The sequence below is a fragment of the Mixophyes fleayi genome, chromosome 11 (assembly GCF_038048845.1).
Source record: "Mixophyes fleayi isolate aMixFle1 chromosome 11, aMixFle1.hap1, whole genome shotgun sequence".
Taxonomy (NCBI): domain Eukaryota; kingdom Metazoa; phylum Chordata; class Amphibia; order Anura; family Limnodynastidae; genus Mixophyes; species Mixophyes fleayi.
In genome coordinates this window covers 38,963,449-38,988,859 of record NC_134412.1, presented here as the reverse complement: position 1 = coordinate 38,988,859, position 25,411 = coordinate 38,963,449, and the positions used below count along the sequence as shown (strand labels likewise).

Here is a 25,411-nt window from a genome sequence, read left to right as displayed (position 1 = left end):
GTTTTCAGGGCTGCCTTTAAGTGATTCCTTTGCTACGAGTCCACCTTTATTTGTTATGTTTTAAGTATTTTTGTTTCAGCACATGTTTTTAAGTGTAGTTTTATAACATTGAAGAAGACCTTATCCCTATGTTTTGGAGGGAGCACTTGATGTATGTATATACATTTTTTGGGGTATTGTCTTCATTCTCTGTAATGTTCACAATGCGTTCAATTATGACAGAAAGACTTCCCCCGCAATCTGCAAAGTATGCATGCCCACGCCTGATCTACTAGTGCCTTTATACAACAGCAGTTGATTGTGACTATTGTTCCAGCAGAATACTTTTAATAAATGCTCATGATCTTTAATTCCTTATTATTGTGATAAGGAATAAAAATGAGCATGTCAAAAATGCGCTACTTAATAAATATGTCCCTTAGTTTTAGCTTTAGAAGCTTTTTTTTGTTCTTTTTTTATACCGCTGGAACAAAAGAACTGTTGCAAACAGTGTTGCCAGGACAGCGATTTAAACCAACATATTACATTGTCCCTTTGTGATAAATGTAGCATGTGTGCATAAAATGCATTGCAAGCAACCATGGAGCATACCTGCTAAAGAAACCAATCTTCAAAAAGCAAGACCAATAAAGACATGCCTGACTCCCCATCCCCACATTTCTAACCAGACCATACCCCTTTTCTAATATGGCCTCACTTTGCAACCACCAGCAATGTGGCTAGTGACAGTTGTGCAAGAAACACGTGTATTGTTTTGTAGGTTTAAAATTGTTGTCCCTGCAACCCTAGCTGTAGTTCACTGAATGACCAATGTATATTTTTAATATGTATCACATGCGTTTTCACATGCAGTTGTAAAACAAATTACAAGACAATATTTGGCTACTTTTCCTCATTGTACAGGTCAGATTGACCACCTCGGTCAGGTATTTATATGTGGCCATCCAGCGACCACAGATCTCCCACATGATCTTTACCATCTTCATTTCTAGCTTTAAAGCTGACTAGATACAAACTATTTCCTATGGTATACTTTTTGCTAGCAAATGGGGAACCGTGTATATCTGTATATGGCCAAATGAGAAGCTACACTGGGTAATAATACAATTTTGACATATAAAACAAATATGACGACAAGAAGCTACTTGTGTGCGCCATGTACAATGCCTGCCTTGCTCACGTGATCAACGTGCGTGTTCATTCATACTCAGCCCTATGGCGCCATTTGTCCCCCTCCCCCACTTCACTTTCCACAGCGATACGCGCTTCAAGCACTGATATCCACTCCCGCGATTTTTACTCCCTACCCGCAGCAGCCATCTTTATCGGCTGAATTACGTTATAATAGGACTTGCAAGTTCACGGAAAGAGCCGAATGGTCATCGACAAACTACTCCCATCTGCGGAACAAGCCGAGAGTGTGAATAAAGCCACGCCCACAACTTCTGAAACAATAGGAAACCCTGAGTAAGCCCAACCTATATTTTCCGGAAATAGCCGGTGGTGAGGTTGCCCCGCCTCTTTCTTCCGGATACAGTCGAAGTCTTGCCTAAGTCCCACCCCTGTGTTCCGGAAACATCCGAAGTTCGTAGGTAAGTGTGGAGCTGGTGCCTCGTCTTCCTCATCCAGAGAACAAGAGCACGGAAGGAGGGAGTGTGCAGGCAGCGCTCAGACACGGGCCGCAGTTGTCTTAATCATGTCCGACTTCGACGAATTCGAGCGGCAGCTGAATGAAAATAAGCAAGGTGAGCATTACCCGGCGTTACCAGCCCGCCTGGGCCCAGCTCTGGGTGGTGGCGAGAAAATGTGCGCGGCTGTGGCCTGCTGGGGCGGAGCTCCTGTGTGATCTCGGCCCCTAAGAAAGGCACAGGCCAAGGAAGGCCTAGGCCTTGGCTTATATCCACGCTTCAGGCGTAGCTCTCGAGTGGGCACCTGGAGTAACACGGGGTCGCTGATTGTATTAGGCCTAATGTCTGCTCTTGTCTGATATCTTCTCGTGTAAATCATTATTACATTAGAGCCTATTGTTCTACAAGGTGAAAATACCGATCGCTATGTTATACTACAGCGGATAACAAACAGGGCAAATGGATGTCCATTCTCGATAAAACTAAGCATGTGCTTTCAATGTATCAATTTACTGAATACTTTTTTCTTTTGTTTTGTTTTTTTGTTTGTATTTTTTTTTATATGACTTGGGTTTTCTATTTGTGTATTATTGGGGGAAAAGTGCAAAAGCAGGGGTATGGTGAATATTTAAAATCCAATATTGATCGAAAATATTCAGCTCCAAATATCGTGTTAATATGTCCGCTTCTGGCTGTTGCAATTCCCTAAGTAACCTTTAAGTGTTTTAACCAAACTAATTTAGGACTGCTGTAATGGTTTTGTTTTTGTTCAAATACCATACTGTAAATTATATCAAACAAAACAAGGTAGTGGGTAAAGTGATTACTTTTTTATTTTTTACTATAGTTAATTTTTTTTATTTTACAAAGGGAAAAAAAATCCACATTTTGGAGCATCCTCATGCATGTTGGAATTGTTTTTTATTTATCAACAATAGTATTCATTTTACTGATGAGATTCAATTTGGTTACAATAATAAAATTTTAGGTGTGCTTTGCCATCTGTGTGAAAATAAGTAGGCCACTAAAAACTAATGCCATTTTATTTAAAGTACAGTTAAAAACATTGTCAGCCAATGGATTTTGGACAGTGTAGTTACGCAGCTCAAACACTATTTGCAATTGTATGTTCACACTAGTTTCATGAATGCAAACTAGCATAGGTGGCTTGCAGCATGAACAATACAGGTGGTTTTTCCTCCCTCATTTTAGACGTGGAGAGATTATATATATATATAATTTCTATGAAGTCTTATAAAATCAGGGTTTGTCAGTGGATTTTGAGGGTCTTTCTGTTTAATAAAATACATAAATCGTTAATATGGAATGTGAAAAACTGCATATTCTATATTTTGTGCTTGGGGAGAGTGTGCCAGGCCCTCCTGCTACAAGTTATGGGGGGGGGGGGGGTTTATGATGCTCATAATGGAAAAGCTCATCTAGTTTCTGTGGAACTGGTGTTTCTTGATGTCTCTAATCTGACTTGATTCAAATCTCTTAGTTAATTGTTTAGCAAGCTGTTTAACACTAAGGACAAGTTAACTATAGCAAGCCATCTACTCATGTTTAACAATGAGCTTAAACTTGGCAGGTTTTAAAAATGGCTGTGAGGTGCTGCTAGACATCAGTTTGATGCCTGGCTGTGCACAGTCCCAGTAATCAGGTACAGAAATTTCAGCTAATTTTCCCTTGCTTCTCAAAGGCGCACAAGGGAAAATGAGTGCAGACCATAGTAAAAACTCTGCTGTAATTTGTCTCCACAAACAGTTCTGGAGATTCACAGCAGGCAATTGAATTCTTCCTTTGTGTCCTTTAAATGGTGGACCTATCGGTGGCTATATTTGCCACTTGGGCTTAACAACTGCTTACTTCTGGCATCGCTGGAGTCTGCTGGCAAAGTTGGAAGATGAAGGCCAGAAATGTGTCATTATTGGGTCATTTGCCCAATATTGCTTAAAATATTGGTGTGTCCAGCATGACACTATGGGGGGTATTCAATTGTTAGCGAATTTGTAATTTCGAGCGAGTTAAGTTTTTTTGTTTTTTTTTTACCGAAACGGTCTTATCGCGCTCCAACCGTTTGTCAATGTTAAAGTATAGGCTGGATGCGAACCCTCAGCGGAAAAAGCTATTCAATTGTTTTTTTAACGCTGTGGGTGAAACAGGCAAATCTGCTGTTTCAACTCTCACCTCCTTGGTCTTTTTAAGTTAAGAAAAATCTAAATTAAACTGAAAAAATGGGTGTAAAAGTTCATTAAAATAACCTGAAAAGTACTATCTTTTTTTTTTAAATTCTTCAAAGTCCCCCCTTTAAAAAAAATCCATTAGTGGTGCATGTATTTAAACTTTTTTTTTTTTTTTTAGAGGGGGTGGTTGTGCCTGACCTCAGTCAGCTCTCATCGAAATTGTGAAAAGTAGCATGTTGGTTATTTATTTTTTAAAACCAAAAGCGTTTGCTCCCCACTCTATACTTTAGTCTTAACCCTAGTGCTGGCAGGCTATTGCTGTGTGTGTTTAAAATCTTTGAAAAATTTTGCGTAGGCCTTCCCCTATTTTAATTGAACCAGCACTAGACAAACCAGCCGGGGTGATAGGCACTATAGCAGGGGGGGAACACAGTTTGGGTCCCACGGCCATAATGACTAAACACCCACAGACTGTTCAGCGCTGGCCTGGATTCTCTAGGGAGTGTGGTCCGCTGAAAAATGTAAGCGGGCCACCCCCCCCCCCCCCCCCTCTCCCCCCTAGGGACACCCAGCCCAGTGTCGATAGCACTAGGGCTCTACCTACTACCCCTGGGTTGTGGGTAGTAGGGTAATAAATGGGGATTTTGTATGGGGAAAAAAAAATTGACTTGTGGAACTACATGTCCCAGCCAGCCATGTTGGCCTAAATAGTGTGGGCATGCTGCTACTTGTCTAACTACAAGCACCAGCATACCAACATTCTTTTACACCCACGGCTGGCTGTGATCTGTAGTTCCACAAAGCAAAATGTTAAATAAAAGCACAACACCCTCATTTCAACCACAAATCTTTATTAAAAATAATAAAACCCCAAGAAATGCAGTAAACGCCCTCATGTACACTATAGATTTTTATTAAAAACAAAAAAAAAACAAAATACTCACCATGGACGAAATCCTCAGTTTTCTGATGCTTTACCTACACACACTCATTTACGCAAAGTCCCAACAAATATTTGTACCTTATAAATGTCCATGCTTGGCCAGTGTTCACGAAATGTTTGTAAATGGCATTGTTGCTTGCAGTGCTGGGGCCCTTCTTGATTGCATTAATTTTTTATACTAAAATGACTGCCTTAACCACTCATTTCAAACTCGCTAGGACCAATAATAGAACGCGAGGGGGTGGATGCAATGTTAACAATTGAATTGAGCGTTTTTTGTTTTTTTTAAAACGAGCGCTTTTCACCCGTCTCGCTAACAATTGAGTGCCCCTATAAGCCTTATAAGATAAGGTATTTGGCATATCCTGTGTACTGTGGTGGTAAACATAAAAAAAAACAAAAAAAACTCCCCATCTTTCATTTACTGTTCTATGTAATATTGTCATATAGCAAAACAATTGATAAACCTAAAGCTGTTGTAAACTGCCACCTTTTGTCTGAGGCAGTGACATTTGGCTTTGCTGTTTTTAGTACATAGTGCTGCCATATGTATTAAAGTAGACGCATGCCAATTATTTTATATTGCATGTGTGCCCTTGCTCTTTCCTGACTTCTACTCTGGCCACGCCTCCACTAGACACACACAAGGAGGAACGAGTAGGAATGTGCCACTCTTTTCTCCATATTTGCCTTCATACCCTGCAGAGATTGCATGCAGCTTTTCTTGGCTAGAGTAAAATTTTGAATGAATAGTTGTTAAAACAACCTTGTGATAGTGTATTGGCAGCAATCTGTATCTCAATTTTAGCATGTCCTTTATATTAAAAGAAAAATAGTTCTCATTAATTTTCATAAGTTTAGATATGTTGGTAATCTCTTCTAGAAAATACATTGATATATTATGTAGTACTGTATTGTCTGCTATAACGTTCCTTTCACTCATCCAAGAGCGAGACAAGGAGAACCGCCATCGAAAACGTAGTCATAGCCGTTCTAGAAGCCGTGATCGAAAACGCCGGAGTCGCAGTAGAGACAGACGTGCTAGAGAACAACGTAGTGGTTCTAGGGATCGGCGGAGACGCAGGTATGTTAATGGAAGAAAGCCTCCCAATGTTCACTTACTGTTAGGTTTTTATGAAATGGTCAAAAATTTTAAGAAAAAAATACCTTTCAATGCATTCTGATTACAGTACACATACATGTTGTCACTGCTGCATAGTTAGAGGTGATGGAAAGGACCCAAAAGCTAGTAGGTTGTAGGCAAATGTTATTTGCTTAGACTTGACATGCTAATATCAGTAAATGTCTTGTGGAAGTGCAAATGCTTTTTGCCACAGCTTGGTTTTGAGGGAGTGGCTGTAGGGCTGGTTTTTGTAGTGGTTTTTTTTTTTTTTGTGCTGTCACCATGTCGTGTTTTTTTTTTTTTTTTATACTATTTACTGTGTTGTATTTTTCTTTAATTGTAAAACTTTTCTTGTTTTGTGCTCCCTTCCCCATGTCAGCCGGTCTCCAAGGCATGAAAAGAAAAAGAAGATCCGTAAATACTGGGATGTTCCACCTCCAGGCTTTGAACATATCACTCCTATACAGTATAAAGCCATGCAAGGTATTCTATTTCACTTTAATGTTCAAATTTTACCTAGAGGAATGATGCTTTTGGGAATAGGATGCAGGTGACCTTGCTGCACTGCTCCTGACAACTCATAGGGCTAGATTTGCTAAAGTGCAGTTTGATGAAACCAGTGTGTTTTAAAACACTGGATTTACTAAATATTGCTAAATGTTTTTTGTTTAACACTAAACTACAAACGGACATTTTTACTAAGTTGTTTGATAAACCCCCAGGAAAATCGCCAGATAAAGGTGTTTCAGAGGAGAGATTGCTCAAACTGCATTCTATTTGAGCTATATTTCCATTCGGAACATAGGAAGAAGCACCATTGACATATATAAATTATGGGGGCAATCATTAGTTATTGCTTATGGGGCACTTTTTATATTATGGGGATATATGAATGTATAATTGGGTAATAGTATTTGATTGTTAATGGGGAATATACTTATTTATGATGAACACATTCGGAATATATTGTCCCCATAATATAGTACAATAACATTTCCACCTTATTATAATGAGAAATAAAAGTTGCCTCATAAGTTACAAATTATGCGTTGATCAATGATTGCCCGCATAATTTGTAAGTAACTGATGCCTCTTATGTTCTGAATGGCATCATGTTTGTTTTTTGTAAGTGTGTATGTATAGATCTCTATCGTTTTGACAAAACTACCATCTGTTTAACAGTTTTAAATCCATCACACATCACCAGGCATTTTACATTGCGGCATCAAACCACCCTATGGTAAATGCGCTGGTTTGGAGCAATAAACCGCTGGCAATGTGTGGCAGTTTAAAAATGCCACCAAATGTGTTTTTATTTTTTTTATTTTTAATCCACCAAATGTGCCTACGTGAGAAAAGTTGATTTGCACTAAAACAGTATAACTATCTGCCCATACCAACAGTTGTAAACTGTGCTATACATCAGCTATAACTCTTATATTCTATATGGTAAGCCTAGAATTCCACTGAAGAAAAAAATTCAATAAACACATTAAATTTTAGTTTTCGTTTAATTTGCGAATTTGAGCTGTTTGACGTTCATTATGTTGAATTTAATACTGAAAGATTGTATAGTTGAATATTTTTCTTGAGGATTTAACATAAATTCAACAAATGATTTAAATCTAGAATAGGTGGTGGTAGGTGAGAACTTTTCTTACAGCTTCTGATATTTGCCAGGGTAATTAAATCTCAAACCATTTTCAATTACTTGCAGCTGTTATTAAAACAATGCAATTATCTGATACAAGTCAAAATGCAACAATTGGTGACAGATTAAATTCAGCCGTGACTAACACGGTGTTAATGCAAAGACCGTTAATACGGTAACAAGTCTGCTTTCTGTTCGCGGCTCAGAGCCGCAAGCAAAAAAGCCAGCGTTGAAATTAACGTATTAACGGTAACTACGCACACTATTGCTGCAACGCTGGTAATAGTGCGCAGGCTGCGTTGCTTTCAACAGTAACGCGGCCAATTGAATTTACCCCTTGTAGTTACTGTGACATCAGTTGTCTGCCCTTGTGTTTGTTTGTCAATGATGAAGTGTGAATTGGTAGACTCAGTCATGCTTTATTAGGGTTCGTACATTCGGACATTGATATTGACTAACAGTTCAAAAAGGAATGCATGAAAAGTGACCTTATGAAGAGCATTTGTTTCAGTATTAATGTTGCCTGTAGCTTTCATGAGCATTAATGGTTCTACAGGGAGCATCTGAGAACAGAATTCGTATGCTCCTTTAAAAGTGAGGACAAAGTACAAGGTTTTAGTCTAGGCTTTTGTGAGTCCTTTAACTCCTGTATGTATGAGCTCCAGTCACGATGTATTTTTAGCTTTAAAATTCATGTCAGATAGTGGCTTTGCTTGATGTACTTTTTCACTCATTTATGAAGTGTTTTGTATTTTGTTTAATAGCTGCTGGTCAGATTCCTGCTACAGCTCTGCTTCCAACAATGACACCTGATGGGCTAGCTGTTACACCCACACCTGTGCCTGTTGTGGGCAGTCAGATGACCAGACAGGCCCGCCGACTTTACGTTGGAAATATTCCTTTTGGGATAACGGAGGTATCAAGGACTTTTCTACTAACACTTATTCTGGATTTCCTGTTAACATGATCCTACATTTGTGTGGCTCTCCATTACTATTGGCCTTTTTACTTCAATGTGGTTATCCTTTTTTGCGTCCAGGGGGTGGATAGCAAACATTGTCTATTTTATATCCCTCTCATATGAACTCCCACAGTAGAAATCAATTGCTACTCCTATTCACCCACCACACCATCACCCTCCTATAGATTAAAATGTCTGCTACTCTATAAAAGAGTAGTAAGTAACTTCTAAATTTGCATGGGAGTTTACATCAGTATTGACTTGACTGATCAATGTTTACCACAAGGCGCGCACGCCAAGGTGGACTCTTCAGCTTCTGAATTATGGATTTGCTTTACACATTCTCAGCAGCACAAACTAAGCCTTTCAAATCTGCAAAAAGTGTGACTGCTTACAGGTGGCTTAAAAAGCTGCATTTTTTTTTTTTAAATTTGGTGTTTTGTTGTTTTGTTTAACAAATAGTCCGACCAGGCACAAATCTGTTAAAATAAAGTTTGAGGGCTCAGTGTTTACTCTTTTTACTTCTGGAAATGGTAACAGTTTTAGACGCCAAAGGGGACATGGCCCTGCGATCTGTATGTATTGCCTTTGTTTCAAAGTTTGACCAAATTACACTGCAGTTAGTTTGTTTGCAGAAATTGGTAATTATTTTGTAAACAAAAACCCTTCTTTAAACAAACTTTGAATAACAACCCTTTTATTTGAAAAAACACGATCAAAGAGTTGTTTCCATTTCTTTTTAAAGTGAAAATTGTGGGGCTGAAATCCCTTCGTAGCAAAATAAGTTTGCTACCATCATGCAAGGCAAGTAGGACATTCTAGATCTTACAAATGCTCTTTCTTTTACTGTTAGCAGGTACATCAGACAACCTACCTTTTCCTTTTTTTTTTCCCCTCATAGGAAGCAATGATGGATTTCTTTAATGCTCAGATGCGCCTTGGTGGGTTAACACAGGCACCAGGAAACCCTGTCCTTGCAGTACAGATCAATCAAGACAAAAACTTTGCTTTCTTGGAGGTTAGTAGAAATTGATGTCTGGGGTGTGTGTATATAGATATGTGATGGCAAAAAATGGTTGACGTGTACTAGCACAGTGCAGTAAATTAATTGCCATCTGACAATGTGTATATCGTGCTCAACTACAGTACCAGCCTTAAAATTTGTTTACTTGTCCCTGTAGTTCCGTTCTGTTGATGAAACTACACAAGCCATGGCTTTTGATGGCATCATTTTCCAAGGCCAGTCATTAAAGATTCGACGCCCTCATGACTACCAACCCTTACCTGGCATGTCTGAAAATCCGTCTGTGTATGTACCAGGTAAGCCATGTGTTGCGCTACTCAGTCTGCAGTTCTGTTAAATCGTGCACAATGCCTCAACGTGGGTTCTCAATACCCCTCATCTGTCGCTTTAACTTAAATTTTAGTATTTATATGGCGCTCAGACGAATTGGTTAATATACGCCTTGAACAATAATAACATCCTTTATTTTCTACCAGAGCACAGTGCAAATTTTATTATTGCAGAGCTTGCGGTTCCAACCAGGACTTCAGAACAGAAAAGGCATAGCTGGAAAATGTCCTTTGTGTAAAAGAATGGATCATGCGTCATATTAAGTGGGTTTTTTTCTCTCCAAATATCATTCCTTTCTTAACAGGGGTGGTATCCACTGTTGTCCCAGACTCTGCACACAAGCTATTCATTGGAGGTTTACCCAACTATCTGAATGATGACCAGGTAACCATGGCGTCATTAAGCCTATGGGTTGGTAATTTCAGGCTTACTTATTTTTTATTTTTCATACCTGGGAATGTTCTCAATTTGGTGTCCTATTTGAGATCACTGTGGTCCATATTTTAAATAGACCACTTTCCTGAAGTGTTCCATTACATCCAACTTCTCCTTTGTCTGTGCCAATAGAGAAGTCATAAGGTTGAATGGGCACAAACTCCGCAGGAGTATGGTTTCCTGAAAATCTGGTAAAGCAACAGTAGCATTATACCAAGGAAGCTTGTGATGTTTCTACTGTTGCTACAGTTTTTCAAGAGAAACAATAATGGTTTGGGTTTCATGTGCAGAAAACAGCACTTCACCTCTAAAATATATTGGGTGGGCATGTGAACTAATGGATTGTCTTTTCTGTTTAGTTTTTTGCAGTTTAGTATACATGTTACTCTTTAAACACTACAGTGTTCTCTCTAGTATTAAAGAGTAAAAAAAAATGGATATTTTTTTTTACTTGAAAGTACATGAGTCATTTTGTTGAAAGCATGAGGTGGTGGTGGTAGATATTAAAAAAAAAAAAAAAAATATCCTGCTATGGGCATTGCCTCAGACTTTTTTTTTTTTTTTTTGTTCTTTAATTTCCTTCAGCATATCTAGGTATTTAAAAGGAACCTTATACTGAAATATAGGTTTGTTCTTTTTATTAAAATGTACAGATATTTAATTTAACCTTCGTTTGCCAAGCAGTATGTCTCCCTTTTTATGGCAACTGTCAGTATGCCAAGGAAGGGGGGATGCATAATCAATATTTTATTTAATATTATTCAAATTGTAATAGACACTTTTTTTCATCCACTAAAGAAAAATATTTACCCGTTTCCAAATACCCCAGGTACTGGTAAATACAAATCTACTTGACACCTGTATGGAAATCATTGTAAAATTATCTGAACTGACTGGAGCTTAGGGGCATTTTCCCTGTTCTTTCTAAACTGTATAGTGTTAATGCAGAGTTTTTATCATTTTTTTTTAAAGCTGACAGTGGACCAGCTACTCATGAGCTCTTGGGTGGTACCAACTTGCACTAAGTCATGGCAGTGAATTCAACATGCATACAATTCAAGTAACTGTCTGTCTACCACAAGCCAGACCACCTGGTTGTAGTACACATTTGCATTTATTTACAATATTGGTTCTATAGAGAAATTCATAATTTAAAATGGCTCACAAAATTTGTACCTGGTCTTTAAGACCAGGCTAAAACAAATGAAGATCAGTGATTAATATTATCCTTTTAAAATGTACATTTAAGTCTTATTTCCTTAAAGAATACAATATATTTTATTCTCTCTTGGCTTTATGTATAATGGCATTACCACACTGGTTGGTGTGTGTATTTGTGTGTGTTTTTTATTGGTGTGTTTTTATACACTGCCTTAATTTTACCTTTTGGTTCTAAAAGATATTCTACAGTCGCATGTATAACATTTGTGTATTGCATAAAATTATGTACATTGAATCGTATTATGTACAGAGTAGTAGTTAAAAGTATGCAGTAGCCTTGGGTTTTTTTTTTGTTTTTTTTTTTATAAAGCAAAGCTTAACATTATTGTGTTTTGTAATGTAAATTGTGGCAGATCAGTAAAACATGTAACTGCACTTAAATTATGGCTTTTTACTAGTTTTAGTAGACTTTAATCTGATACTTTTTTTTTTTTGTACAAATTGCAGATTTCATTTTACTGTTTGTTTTTGTTGTGTGTTTTTTTTTTTTTTTTTTTTGCTTTTTCTTTTAGATTAGCAGTCTGTTTATATGTAACATTTGTGGTTTCAATTCTATTCCTGTTAATATTGTTGGCTATTTCTCAACAGGTTAAAGAGTTGCTTACATCTTTTGGACCTTTGAAAGCTTTTAATTTGGTGAAAGACAGTGCTACAGGTCTATCTAAGGGATATGCATTCTGTGAATATGTGGATATCAATGTCACAGATCAGGTATGACATCTAGCTTGATGTTAAAAAATTTAGATCATACAAATGTACTTTTTCTTACTAATCTTAAGCAGTTGCAGAGATGTATCTTATTTTAAAAATACTCCTGACATTTGACAAACTGTTTCCTTGTAGACAAGTCTAAGGACTTGTTTGCACTGGCATGTTATCTAAGACGTGTAGTAAACGTCTTTCCTGATTCCCCCAAAGCTTTTTGATTGAGTAAGGAAGTACGGTCATCTAGTGTGATGATGGGTAATGATTTGATGTAGCCAATGCTACATCTAATTGTTCCATAATAGAATATAACAGTCTTTGTAGTTTGGTGCTCCATTTTATAGTTTATTTGGATTGTGGACACAACAAAATAAAGAGTAGACCTTGCTTGGTATAGGGCAATTTTGGGGTGCTAATGATGTGGGATATAATGTATGCATTTGCATATTGATGATCAACAGATTAGGTGACTCTGATGTACATTCACTGATTAGCCTGATCCTAGACAACTTATTTTCAATTAATTACCTCAATACTATTGCTTTCAGGCAGCTTGTGTATATAAGCTGAGATTGTGCCTTTGCAATTACATTTGTGGATAAATCTGTTGCAAAGTTGTTTCAGCAAAGGGAATTAACTTATGTCAAGCCTTCTAGTAGTAATAGTGATTGGGTATAAATATATACGTTTCAGTGAGATGTTACATTTTAATTTCTATTCAGGTTGGTCACCTAATCTGTTGATTAACATCAGTATATAAATGCATACATACATTTTACCCCACATAACCTCCCCAGAAGTGCCCTATAGCAAAGTAGTTCTGTTTTGTTGTGTTCATCTCTGGAGTCATATTCCCTATATACATATTGAACATATGACTTTGAATCTCCTACTCGGTTTTCTGAAAGTTGCCGTTGAGAAGTGTATCTCTGTATTCCCAAACTAGCAAGCATTTTCCGAAGGTGGATAACCACTTTATACATATGTTGGTTTTCTTTGATTTGTCAGTATTTATATTGAATATCCATTAATAAATTATATATCCACGTTAAACTGGCACTTTTATTACTTTGAGATCTTTGCACTTAAACTACGGTTAAGAACCTTGTTATAACATGTTAATTTTTGATCCACAATTTGAGATATAAATTATTAATGAATTTATTCAGACGTTCTCAACTAGGTTTATCACCCTGGATTCTCTTCCCCCCCCCCCCAAACATGTATAAACCCCGATTTCTTTTGACAGATACTACTTCTTAGGCAACAAGGTTATACATTACTTCCAGGTCTTGTGAACATTCTTAAATTTTTATTTTTTTCTTACAAGGCCATTGCTGGACTTAATGGGATGCAACTGGGCGACAAAAAGCTTCTTGTACAAAGAGCAAGTGTTGGTGCAAAGAATGCAACATTGGTAAGGTCTTTCTTCATTTCTAGCCTCATTATTGTATCTCTGGCTTTAGAAAATTGAGCATATTTACTTTTTTGGCAGATATTGCCTTATAAAGGTCTGCATCCTTATCAAATTATACTGGTACCTTTCTTGCAGAGCACAATAAACCAGACTCCAGTAACGCTGCAAGTTCCTGGGCTCATGAGTTCCCAAGTGCAGATGGGAGGTCATCCAACAGAAGTATTGTGTCTGATGAACATGGTTTTGCCAGAAGAACTATTGGATGATGATGAATATGAGGAAATTGTGGAAGATGTACGAGACGAGTGCAGCAAGTACGGCATTGTTAAATCTATTGAAATACCGCGTCCTGTTGATGGTGTGGAGGTGCCTGGATGTGGCAAGGTATGTTTGCTGCTATCTTGATGTCAAAGGGTTTTATGTAGCTTTGGTTTATATGTAGATCAAATTGTACTCATTGCATAACTTGTTTTCATTTAGATATGCTGTTGAGCTGAACAGCAAATGTAATTTGGAAGTCAGCTGCCAGAAATATCATTGACTATAGGAAAATGTCAGCCACTTTTTCATTTAAGCAAACAATTGGTCATATGCTTAATATTTAGATTATCTATTTAAGTATTTATATATTAGATATAACTTTCACGTTAATTGCAAAAACCATTTGACCATTTTGTTACTATTGTACACCTGCCTATGTATAGTAAGGCATATTCTGGGTACTGGTTTCAGTGATATGATTTGTGCTCTTGGTATAAAGGGAAGTCTGTTGTTGCTATATCTTTTAAACAAAGGAGCCATGTACTGCTGTAATTAAGAATACTGTTTACACCATTGCTCAGTGTAGTGATTTGGCAAAACTACAAAACACTAGTTTGCTCATTAATTACTAGATTTCAAATCTAGACTGCTAACCCACCTTTGAAAATCTTAGAAAAGCATAATGTTGAAGTGCAATTTGATTTGTTAGTAGAAAAGTTTATTAATAGCACAATAATCTGGAGCTCTTAACTTTAGTTTTTATTTCTTCGCTTAGAGTTAAAACAATTATCTATACTGCTTGTTTGAAATATATTTACATGCCAATTTTTGTTTCTCAGATATTTGTGGAATTCACTACAGTCTTCGACTGTCAGAAAGCCATGCAAGGACTCACAGGACGCAAGTTTGCTAATAGAGTGGTGGTTACAAAATACTGTGATCCAGACGGCTACCATCGTAGAGATTTCTGGTAGATGCAGTTGAATACCGCATATGGAGTGAAAATAAAAATTGAGCTTCAGAGGGAAGTGGAAGCTCAGAAGGACTTACCTGTCTCCTCTCCCTGCCCCCACTCACTTTTTTTTTGTTTTGTTTATTCCCTTCCAGGAGGCTTTTTCTGATGAAGTGTTTATATTTTATGGCCAAATTATTTTCTCATACTTCCCTGAATTTCCATAACCACATTCTCTTTTAACGTACACATTAAAAAAAACATTTATTCCCTGCCCAACTCCCCATGTCAATGCAAAACAAATCCTGGAAGCCCCACTTTTGGCCCCATGGACCATGAGAAATGTCGGTGGTTATACTGTAGTAATATGTTGTCTCTCCCTAATTTCTTTCTGTGGCAGTTTCATATTTGCAAAGTCAAATTGCTAATTAAAAACATTTTGTTGTATTTTACTTTTATTCTTCAGCGGGTTTTTTTTTTCTTTATGTATTCCCCTTCACTATAAGGACAACATTGGTATATAAAATGTTCCCTATGCTAAGGCATTAGCACTTGCATGGAATTGGATAAGATTTGCAATTTACATACCCTGCATTCTATTCTGAGAAACAAAGGAAATTGTGAAGAAAATTAATTGATCACTTGCATTGTAAATGTGATGTCACTAAAAAATTTAATTGTTCAGCCCCTCCCCCCCACACACCCTCACTAATGCTAATTAGACAGAAAATCCATTTCATGACAATTTTCCTGTAAATAGCTCTTGTCATTCCAACGTATGGTCATAGGATGCCCACATTTTATGTTCAAATAAGGACAGACTGAAAAATGGTAGCATGTGTTAATGGTGAATTTAATTCTGTCCTGCTAATCAAATTGTTAATGATGTTGAATGGTGTTTGGTCCCATGCCTTTTTAATGTGTATTTTCTCTGCACTATTCCCCCACATGTAAAGTGTATCTTTTTTTTTTTTTTTTTTTTAATTTGCTTGCCTAACTGGCACAAGCTTTGTGAATCAAGACTATTGGCATTCTTGAGACTCAAATTTACTGACTGCTCTGTTCATGTTTAATATTTTTTCCATGCCATGTAATAAACAGTCTACCGCAGCAGTTGCGGTTACATGATTAGCTGGTCTTCAAATACCCTGAAAAGTGTAGCGCTGCTCTGTGCACTTCCTAGTAATTGTACACTTCATGCGTAATGGTGTTATTAGGAATTGCCTACAGTGATTAAAAACTAATGTTGCTATGACACAGTATGCCTTGGAAAACATTTAAAATTTTAGGTAAAAAGACCTGCAGAACTGACAACAGTTCTCTACATCTTATGGCAACAACCCATTAAAAAACAAATTGCAGAAATCTGGATATTGTGTCTTTGTTTCAGGTTTATGAAGCATAATGACATAAAGCCCTGCTGGGGTATTACGGTTACCCCATTTTATCATGGATCCTCTCTTGGACTGGTCACCTGAGTTTTCTTAGCTAAAGCTGGCCCTCTTGCAATGGGGGAAGTGTAGCGCCAGCAGGGCTTCTTTATTGAAGCCATACAAAATGGAAGGTGGATATAAGATACACAGGGGTAGGAAATCTTTATTTACTAATTTTATTGATATGAAAAACTAATTTTTAAGGTGTTGGCAAGAGATGTACACAAATTTTTGCTCACAATGACTTTCTGTGGTCTGGGATGGCACCTGCTTGAAGCAACAAATAAATGGCCAGTAAGAAGTGCTATCATTGTGAATTCCTTCTGTGTGGCTTAAAAAAAATAATAATTTAAAGAGAGCCTACACTATGTACACCACTTCCGATAGAAGTGTTTGGCCTTAATAAACATTTGTGTAGAGAAAGGTATGTCTGAAGGGACCAATCACGGCTATTTATTATGTAAACGCATTCAACCTCAAAAGATAGTCTGATTTTATATCCTATTTCACACTCCTCCTCACTGAAACTATAATCTTTAAAAGCACTTTAGTCTAGAGGATGAATTAAATAGGTTGAATTATTTGGTATAGCCTTACCTTAGAATCTCTTCTCAGTAAGCTAGAACGACAATGTGTACCTTAAGATACTGGTTCATTACCTATATCTTCTCTGGGCTATAAAATCTACAAGAAAGACACTACATGATGGAAAAACAATTTAAGGCTAAATAATGTGTGCCAGATCAGTCAGTGTAAGAGATCAAATGATACAATGGAAGAAGACCTTTTCTTAAGATTAAAGTGCTTAATTTAATGTTGAAATTATAGTTGCTGTAGTCTTATTTTGGATTGATTAAAATAAAATTTTTAGGTTGATGGTAATAGGAAAATGGAAACTAGTTTTATTCTACTCTGGCTCAAGAGAAAAAAAACAAACCAAAACACTATGCCAGCCTATTGTGATTCCTTTTGATAGGTGAATTTCCTTGGTCAGGGGTAAGTATACACTATAATTTGTGTTTAGTTGATTTAAATGCAAGGCAGTCTCCATAAAGTGCACTAATATAAACTATATTCCTGAAAATTAGCAAAATGTACATTTTTGTAAACATTTGGCAGGCATGTGTTTGCCTGGTTTTCAAATACTCCCAATCCATTTCTCTGTGAGCACTAACAGTGCATGGTTTCCAGGGCACAAGTGACAAACAATTATTAATGGTAAAGAGGATTCCATGGGCTGCATCTGTAAAAACATTTAATACTGTCTAGGCCATCCCATGGCCCAGCTAGACACTGAGTTAGCCAAAAAGAAAGACGGTTTCTGGGTGCTGAAATCAGACTTGCACAACAAAAGGCTCCCAAGTCTGCTGTCTGTGTCTGAACTGGTGGCACATATATAAACCGAACATCAATAAATTTAGGGTTATTATTTAGCTATGATTAAATCCAGATAGAAAGTATACTTTTGCACCGTAGCAAAACCATGTTGTACTACATGATGGGGAAGCAAACTTAAATGTGCATATTGAGTCTTTGGAAGAGAAGCAGATTACCTGTGGGCATGATGTCGCTGGTGAAAGGAACTCCTGGGAGCAGCATTTTACAGCACCCCATTGCTTATGCATACCTCCCAGCATTAGCAACCTGGTGTTACTGGATAACTATATAGTTCAAAGGAAGGGTACCTTTACACCAATGACATTCAGCTTTACATCTCTCCTGATTTAGTGTGGGCATAGCATTTCAACATTTGAATCTCTTGCACCGTACATTGATTTTTTTTATGTTTAACTTATCTAATGGGCTTGCTGCAGTTGGTGGCATTGCAGATGACTTTTTTTTTTGCAGCTGGGGTGTGCTACATGCGGTCACCGATTTTCCAAAATGCCAAGAATATGCCATCGTATGCAAACACCCTTTTAATATAGATTCTCTGAATGACCCTTTAAAAATTGACAAGTATTGAAAAATAGAAAAGAGAATATATAGCGTGTTTTTGGGTGTGCAGCTGCGTTGACACTTGCAGGCAAACAGCCAGTTTTTTTTTTTTCAAATATTCACACGATTACTTTCGCTAGAAAATGTAACATTTTAAAATAAATCGATTTGTTTTTTGGAATCTGTGCTTCTGCTGTATGACTATTAGCAGCACTGTTTTTTTCCACTACTTAGTTCATATTGATATCTAGCTCATTCTGTATTCTAGTACTATTATATACTATATGGACAAAAGTATTCGGTTGCTTGACCATTGCACCAACAGGGACTGTAATGACATTGTATTCAAATACATATATTTTGATATGGAGTTGGTCCCCCTATTGCAGCGATAACAGCTTCCACTTTTTGAAGGCTTTCCACAAGATGTGGGAGTTTGTGCCCATTCATTCTGTAGAGCATTTATGGGGTCAGGCACTGATGTTGGACGAGAAGGCCTGGCTCGTAATCTCCGTTCCAGTTCATCCCAAAGGTGTTTGATGGGCTTGAGATCAGGGCTATGTGTGGGCCAGTCATGTTCTTCCAGACCGATCTCATCAAACCATGTCTTTGTAGTCCTTACTTTGTGCACTGGGAAGCAGTCATGTTGGAATAGACAAGGGCCTTCCACAAACTTGCCACAAAATTGGAAGCATAGCATTGTCCAAAATGACTTTGTATGCTGAAGCATTAAGATTGCCCTTCACTGGAGATAAGGGGCCTAGCCCAAACCCTGAAAAACAGACCCATAGCATCCACCAAACTTCACAGTTGTCGTAATGCAGTCAGGCATCCGCCAAGCCCAGACTCGGCCCTTTGACTGCCAAACAGAGAAGCAAGTTTTGTCACTCCACAGAACACATTTCAACTGCTACACAGTCCAGTGTGCTCTACACCACTCGAACACTTGGCATTGGTCTTGGTGATGTGAGGCTTGCATGCAGCTGCTCGGCCATGGAAACCCATTTCATTAAGCTCCCACAGCACAGCTTTTGTGCTTACATTAATGCCAGTGGAAGTTCAGAACTCTTCAGCTATGGAATCAGTAGAGCGTTGGTGACTTTTACGCACCATAGCGGAATATTCACTCCACCCGTAATGTATGTGCACATATGTTTATTTACCACTGAGAAGATCTGTCACCTAAACGGCTGATTTATTGAGGATACACTTCCATTCTTCCACACATTAAGACTAGCAGTGAATATCACTGTGTGTAACCTATTTGATCACCGCTCAAAGCAGCGACATGTCAGCGGATTGAAACATCCTACAAAGGGGACTGATCATAGCGGCTATCTGTAAGGTACAATTTACTGAGGCTGGTGAATATAGTACGATTACTTACCTACTGTTTCATCTACAATATCAGAAGTTTGATGATCCTCCTTCAGACTATTTTTTTATTTGAATATATGCATGCATTTATTAATTAAGAGAATATAGACTGTGCTTGTTGCGACAAGCCTAACATATTTTTATCCCCTCTTTTTTTCCAATTTATTTTCCAATTTAATTGAGAACAAACAGATTGGTTCAGACAAAATTTATATTATAGTCTGTATATTGCCATTGGAGCTTAGATTTGTAAGATTATATATCACCGGTGATCTGTATTCAAAGTACACATATCAATGCACTGATTGGGAGGCCAAAATATATATACTCAGAGTTTTATATAGATTTTTATTACTCATTGTATAGTGCTTTGTGCAATAAATGTTTTATTATATCATCTTCATTTCACAGATCTAGGGGTAAATGTATGAATCTCCGGATTCTTCATCTCCGGCGTGTTCAGCCTCCTCAGCGCTTAAATTTAAAGCGGCGCTGCATTGTAAAGGGAAACTTCCCTTTACAATGCAGTTCATACATCTACCCCCTAATCTTTTGAGTGAATGCCACTCTCAGCAGTGTGTTTTTCTTGACTTTGTTTTCACTAATTAGGATCTCACAAATCCTTCATAGCTGCGACTGTTGCATTTACTAGATACGTTCTAGATACATAGCTTATCAGCGCTGATATTTCTTTCTGTCTAATATTTATTCTCCTGACAGCCATGGCAGCTCTTGAGTAAATTACTTGTTTCCATGTAGGAGGGTTCATAGCAAGGGAGATGTAAGAATACTATACAACAATACATGTCTTTCCTTCTTGCTTGTCATCGGGTATTCCATAAAGGTTGTGTTGGTGCCCTGGCAGGTAGCTCAGTAGGGAATGCCAATGCTTGCACAGATAGATAAATAAATAGGCAGGGATGAAAAGGAGGGATCGGGCAGCATTGCCTTTGGCCACCACAAGTGATGATGAGACAGGAAAGAAGCATCATCATCAACATTTATTTATATAGCGCCAGCAAATTCTGTAGCGCATTACAATTGGGAACAAACATTAATAAGACAATACTGGGTAATACATACAGACAGAGAGGTAAGAGAACCCTGCTCGCAAGATTACAATCTATAGGACAATGGGAGTTTGAAACACAAGGGCATGTGCTACATCATATTGCACAATGGACCAGCTAGAATGCAGAGGTAAAAGTATTGAGTGGGCTGTGTGTGTGGCAATGTTGGTCAGATGGTTGTTGTCTTGTGTTAGCTGTGTAGAGGGCGGTAATAGGGTAATCTAGGGAGATTAAGATGGTGGTTGAGGAATATTATAAGCTTGTCTGAAGAGGTGGGTTTTCAGAGAACGCTTGAAGGTTTTAAGACTAGAGGAAAGTCCTACTGTGCGAGGGAGGGAATTCCACAAAGTGGGTGCAGCCCGGAAAAAGTCCTGTAACCGGGAATGGGAGGATGTGATGAGGAAGAGACGTAGATCTTGTGCAGAACGGAGGTGTCGAGTTGGGAGATATTTTGAGACAAGTGAGGAAATGTATGTCGGTGCAATTTTGTTGACGGCCTTGTATGTTAGTAGAAGCATTGAAACATGTTCTATAATGTTTGAATTGGGAAAGCAGGATATTGATAAGCAGAAGTAAATAGCTTAGTGGCAATTACCTGATGGGGGAATGTACAAGAGAATGACAGAAGCTACAAATAAAAGGCCACACATGTAATTTGTCCTTGATATGCTGGTTGTAGTGGGAAATTATAGCTTTTCCGTGGGTTTATCCCTTAATATTGTATATGTTATTTAAAATGTAGGTGAAGTCTATCTGCTTAGGGATGTTTTCTGATGCTTATGTTTTGATGAGGATTTTCCCTTTAAATACGTCATAGAAGGAAAATAAATAATAGGAACTTTTACAGTTTATTCAAAAGTAGTAGCTAGTACCAAGAGTGCTGCATGAGAATTGCTATCAGAGATACAGGGAAACTTAGTGCCAAGTGAAACAATTAAATCACCCACTTATGATCATTTTTCTCAGTTGAAGATACTGTAATCCAGGCATATCATACCATCTTCATTGGATAAGCTTCAAGTCATTAATGCAGGAGCATAATGCAAAACTCCCCTTAGTTAATGGTCATCAGCATTATTTCTAAGTACTGGGATGGCCGTGAAAATCATCTACCAGTCTCTCGGCGGGTCACCTCTACAGACTGAATACTCCATTCTCCACTCTGCAATTGGGCCTCCGCTCCCAACATTCCACTGAGACTGCTCCATTAGTGTCTCTACCTCTAGCACATCCTCTCCTCCCATCTCTGTGTCACTTGGGGTCCCTCAGGGCTCTGTTCATTTCTCACTGTACACCTGATTGTCTTGGGGAACTAATTTGTTCATTCAGCCTCGATTACCACCATCTATTATGATGACATCCAAATCTACCTCTCCCTCCCTTCTGTACCAACTGTCTCTCTGCTATCTGTACATGAATGTCCCAATGCCACTTAAAACTCAGCATATCCGAAACAGCTTATCATCTTCCCTCCCAGAGTTACCACGTGCTCTCAATTCTCCCTCATGTCTATAACACCACAATTTCCTCAATCTCCCAAGCCTGCTACATTGGTGGTACACTTGACTTCACGCTCTGCTTTTCCCCCATCCAGTCTCTCCCAATCCTGTCACCTCTACATTACAAATTTTGCCAGTATACATCATTTTCTTCCCCAAGATACTACTCAAACTCTTATCCAGTCATTATCTACCGCCTTGATTACTGCAACATTCTGCTATCTGGCATTCTCACTCATCTGCTTCCATCCATCTTAGACTAACATGGCAAGACTGACCTTGCTCTTTCGCCATCTCAAATCTGCCGCACCACTTTGCAAATCCCTACACTGCCTTTACTGTGTCCTCCAGAATTACTCACCCTTATCTACAAAGACATCTCCACCCCTTCATACATCTCAAATATCATCTCAAAATACTTGCTGTCTTAGACCTTTCCCTGATTTGTACTTTGCTTCATCTCTGGTAATCACCTCTTACTCCCACCTTCTAGACTTCTCACATGCGCGCTACCCATTTATGAAATTCGCTACCACGCTCGGACAGTCTCCCCCACAACCTTCAAATCTTTAATATTTGTCTGAAAACCATTCTCACACATATCCTGCCCACACTAAAGCACCCTCACAACTGTCCCAATATCCACTCTGAGCCATACTCGTTCCTCTTGTTTCAGATGTGCCCTCTTCCAATTAACTCCAATAAAAATAAGCTCTCTTATGAACAGGGTCCTCCCTACTCTTTGTTCTCATGTCTGCATTTATTTTGTCTACATTTATGTCCCTGGTTTATGTATGTCCAGTTTTCCAGCACTGACTGGCACTTACAAATCAATGATAATAATAATTATACATTTAATTTAATATGTACATGATATAGAGGAAGCCTTATATTGTATATCTGTTTAGAATAGAGTGCAATAACAATAACCAGCCTTGAGTGCTAAGGCCGATTGGGACCCGTCCTCTACATGACCTGCTTGTTTGTGTAGGTACGCATGTTTTCAAGTATCTTTTGCACCTGCTACAGGGCATGAATAGATTCCGTCTGGTAATGATGACCAAGACCGCATTACCTCAGAGAGGTTTATGTTGTATACGCGGAATGCGCATGCGTATAGCTTGCTTGCAATGCAAATGTCCACAAATGTTTATTTGCTAATTACACTGAAACTATGTTGTGCAAGGATTATTATATGACACTGTGTCCCAGTTCTGTCTTAAGATTTTTTTCAATATATATGGATTCAAAAACTAAAGGTAGCAACAGAAGTATAACCTTAATCCATTATATCGTTATTGATACCAATTTGCGATTCAGCTTTTTTGAAGGGGTCTGTTGAGATATGTACCTGCAACTTCCCATCTGAATTTGTTCAAATAGAAATCTAATTCTAAAGTCTGGAATTAAAGTAGCCTTCTTGCCCTATAACAATTCTATTTAAACTAATCAACTGGCTTTTAGGAAAGTCCTGCTGATTTATGCTGGCTATTAGTATGGAGGTAAGTGTTAATGTCTTTTTTTTTTAAAAAAAGTTTTAGTAAAAAAACATATCTGTGTTGTTTTTTATAAAAAACAGTTAAATAAAGAAACGAAATACTACCTGCATTAAACTCATAGCTGAATTTAAGGTTAAGAATGATTGTATAAACATCTCAAAAAGGCATCCAATGTAACATTATTCCATCTATATAAATCTGAATTTCTATATACACATTTCATATAATGTTGTGTGCTGTTGTTTTTAATCGTTGTGGTTTACTAAAAGTATGTTTTAAGCATATACTTTTATGTGATCTTGATCTACCTTATTAATAAATTATTAATTTATGGATGCTTTACATATGTTATTAGTGCTGTTCTTTTGCTGTGACTACAAGATATGGAATGAAACTATGTTTTCATGTAAGCTCTAAACAATTAACCTGTATTTCCATAATTTTAACATGCTTTACAGAATATTTAACTAGGTCACCAGAATCTGTAATTTGGTTTACAATCTAAAAAAATATTACCAACATAACAATTATAAAGATCTCTACTTTCCTGTTGGTTTCCTTCAGTAGTAGTACTGTAGAATCATCGTCGCTGACACTGAGTGGGATTTTTACTAAGTGGTGGTTCAGACAAACCACAGATCTTGGCACTATGCTATCATTTTTTTTAAATCACAATTTTATTAAAGACAATGCCCGTCGGGTTTTCACTCTAATAAAATCGGCGTTTTAAAAAAATTTACGGCAAAGTGCAGAGAATTGAACTGCAGCTTAGTGTGTGTGTGTGTATATATAATGTTCGTATAGTCGCTATCAATAAATATTGTCCACTGCGATCAATGTGGTTCCAAGGTTCCAATGCACAAAAGAAGTTTAATAGCAAGATGTAACAAATTACAGTTAAATATAATAAAGTACAGCCAATACATACGCAGCACACTGGATTCAGCAAACAGTCATTCAGTCCTGAAGCCTGTGATCAAAGTAGACTGAATGATAGTCACAGTGCCTGGTTTATATACAGTTTGGGGTACATAAAAAACAGTGGTGATGTCATAGAGTAAACAGAACCATTGTAAAAGCATTTTCCATTGGTTCTGGATTTAGTTCAGTCCAGTAGAATGCAGGTCATATGTTGGTTCAAACGATGCTCTCAAGGGTGGGGGGGAAGCTCTCCAACTGTTGGCTACGTGTCTTCCCTCAGGAGCCCGCCGAAATACTGGTTCAAACCAACCTATTAGCATTCCAAACACATTATCATTTTGGGAATTAATCCTTTATCATCCATAACTAGCATACGCAAGGTGCCTTCGCTTAGCCAATTGTAGCGGATGTCTGATGGTGAAAAGTGGATTAGTATGACACTAAACATGATACATTTCCTATATCCTGAACCTCAGATGTCAATAAAGTGGTTTTAACATTATTATATTAAACTATTAAATCTATTATATTTGAATATAAAAGGCGTGCTGGAACTTTATTAAGGTGAACTATTTACAAATGTATGTGTAAGTGTAATTGCATTAAGAAGTGTTCGCTAGTGTTATTGCGTAATAAGCCCTTCCACGCCGTAGTGTACTAATTTTCACAAAAAGCCAATTAAATCAATGTTTATTAATTTGAAACAACTTCATCAAAATTACTGCAAGCATTTGAATGCAAATCAACATGTGTTTTAACCACCCGACTTTTACCATTTCTCAGAGTTGATCATAATTGATCTGGTTCTATAACATAATTTTCAGGGTTTTTTGTTTA

The 25,411-nt window shown here is 37.6% G+C and overlaps 1 protein-coding gene across 2 annotated transcripts; it reads left to right on the top strand.

The window, feature by feature from the left end:
• The first annotated feature begins 1,548 nt into the window (after positions 1 to 1,548).
• U2AF2 (U2 small nuclear RNA auxiliary factor 2) lies at positions 1,549 to 15,289 on the top strand. Of its 2 annotated transcripts, none has more exons than XM_075190789.1 (11): positions 1,549 to 1,745; positions 5,706 to 5,841; positions 6,260 to 6,363; positions 8,296 to 8,447; positions 9,394 to 9,510; positions 9,674 to 9,812; positions 10,151 to 10,230; positions 12,091 to 12,213; positions 13,538 to 13,624; positions 13,760 to 14,008; positions 14,725 to 15,289. In XM_075190789.1, the coding sequence occupies exons 1-11, from the start codon at positions 1,697 to 1,699 to the stop codon at positions 14,857 to 14,859; spliced, it is 1,371 nt and encodes a 456-aa protein (XP_075046890.1). In that variant the 5' UTR covers positions 1,549 to 1,696; the 3' UTR covers positions 14,860 to 15,289. The 2 variants fall into 2 exon arrangements, with proteins under 2 accessions (XP_075046890.1, XP_075046889.1); XM_075190788.1 differs by having other exon boundaries at positions 10,151 to 10,257.
• Positions 15,290 to 25,411: the final 10,122 nt, after the last annotated feature.

What these genes read in the sequence shown, in the direction of transcription:
- U2AF2 (XM_075190788.1), top strand. Translation starts at nt 1,697, where the DNA reads ATGTCCGACTTCGACGAATTCGAGCGGCAGCTGAATGAAAATAAGCAA. An exon ending in TCCGTCTGTGTATGTACCAG is followed by an intron (nt 9,813 to 10,150) that starts GTAAGCCATGTG and finishes CTTTCTTAACAG; the next exon opens with GGGTGGTATCCACTGTTGTC. An exon ending in AGGTGCCTGGATGTGGCAAG is followed by an intron (nt 14,009 to 14,724) that starts GTATGTTTGCTG and finishes TTTGTTTCTCAG; the next exon opens with ATATTTGTGGAATTCACTAC.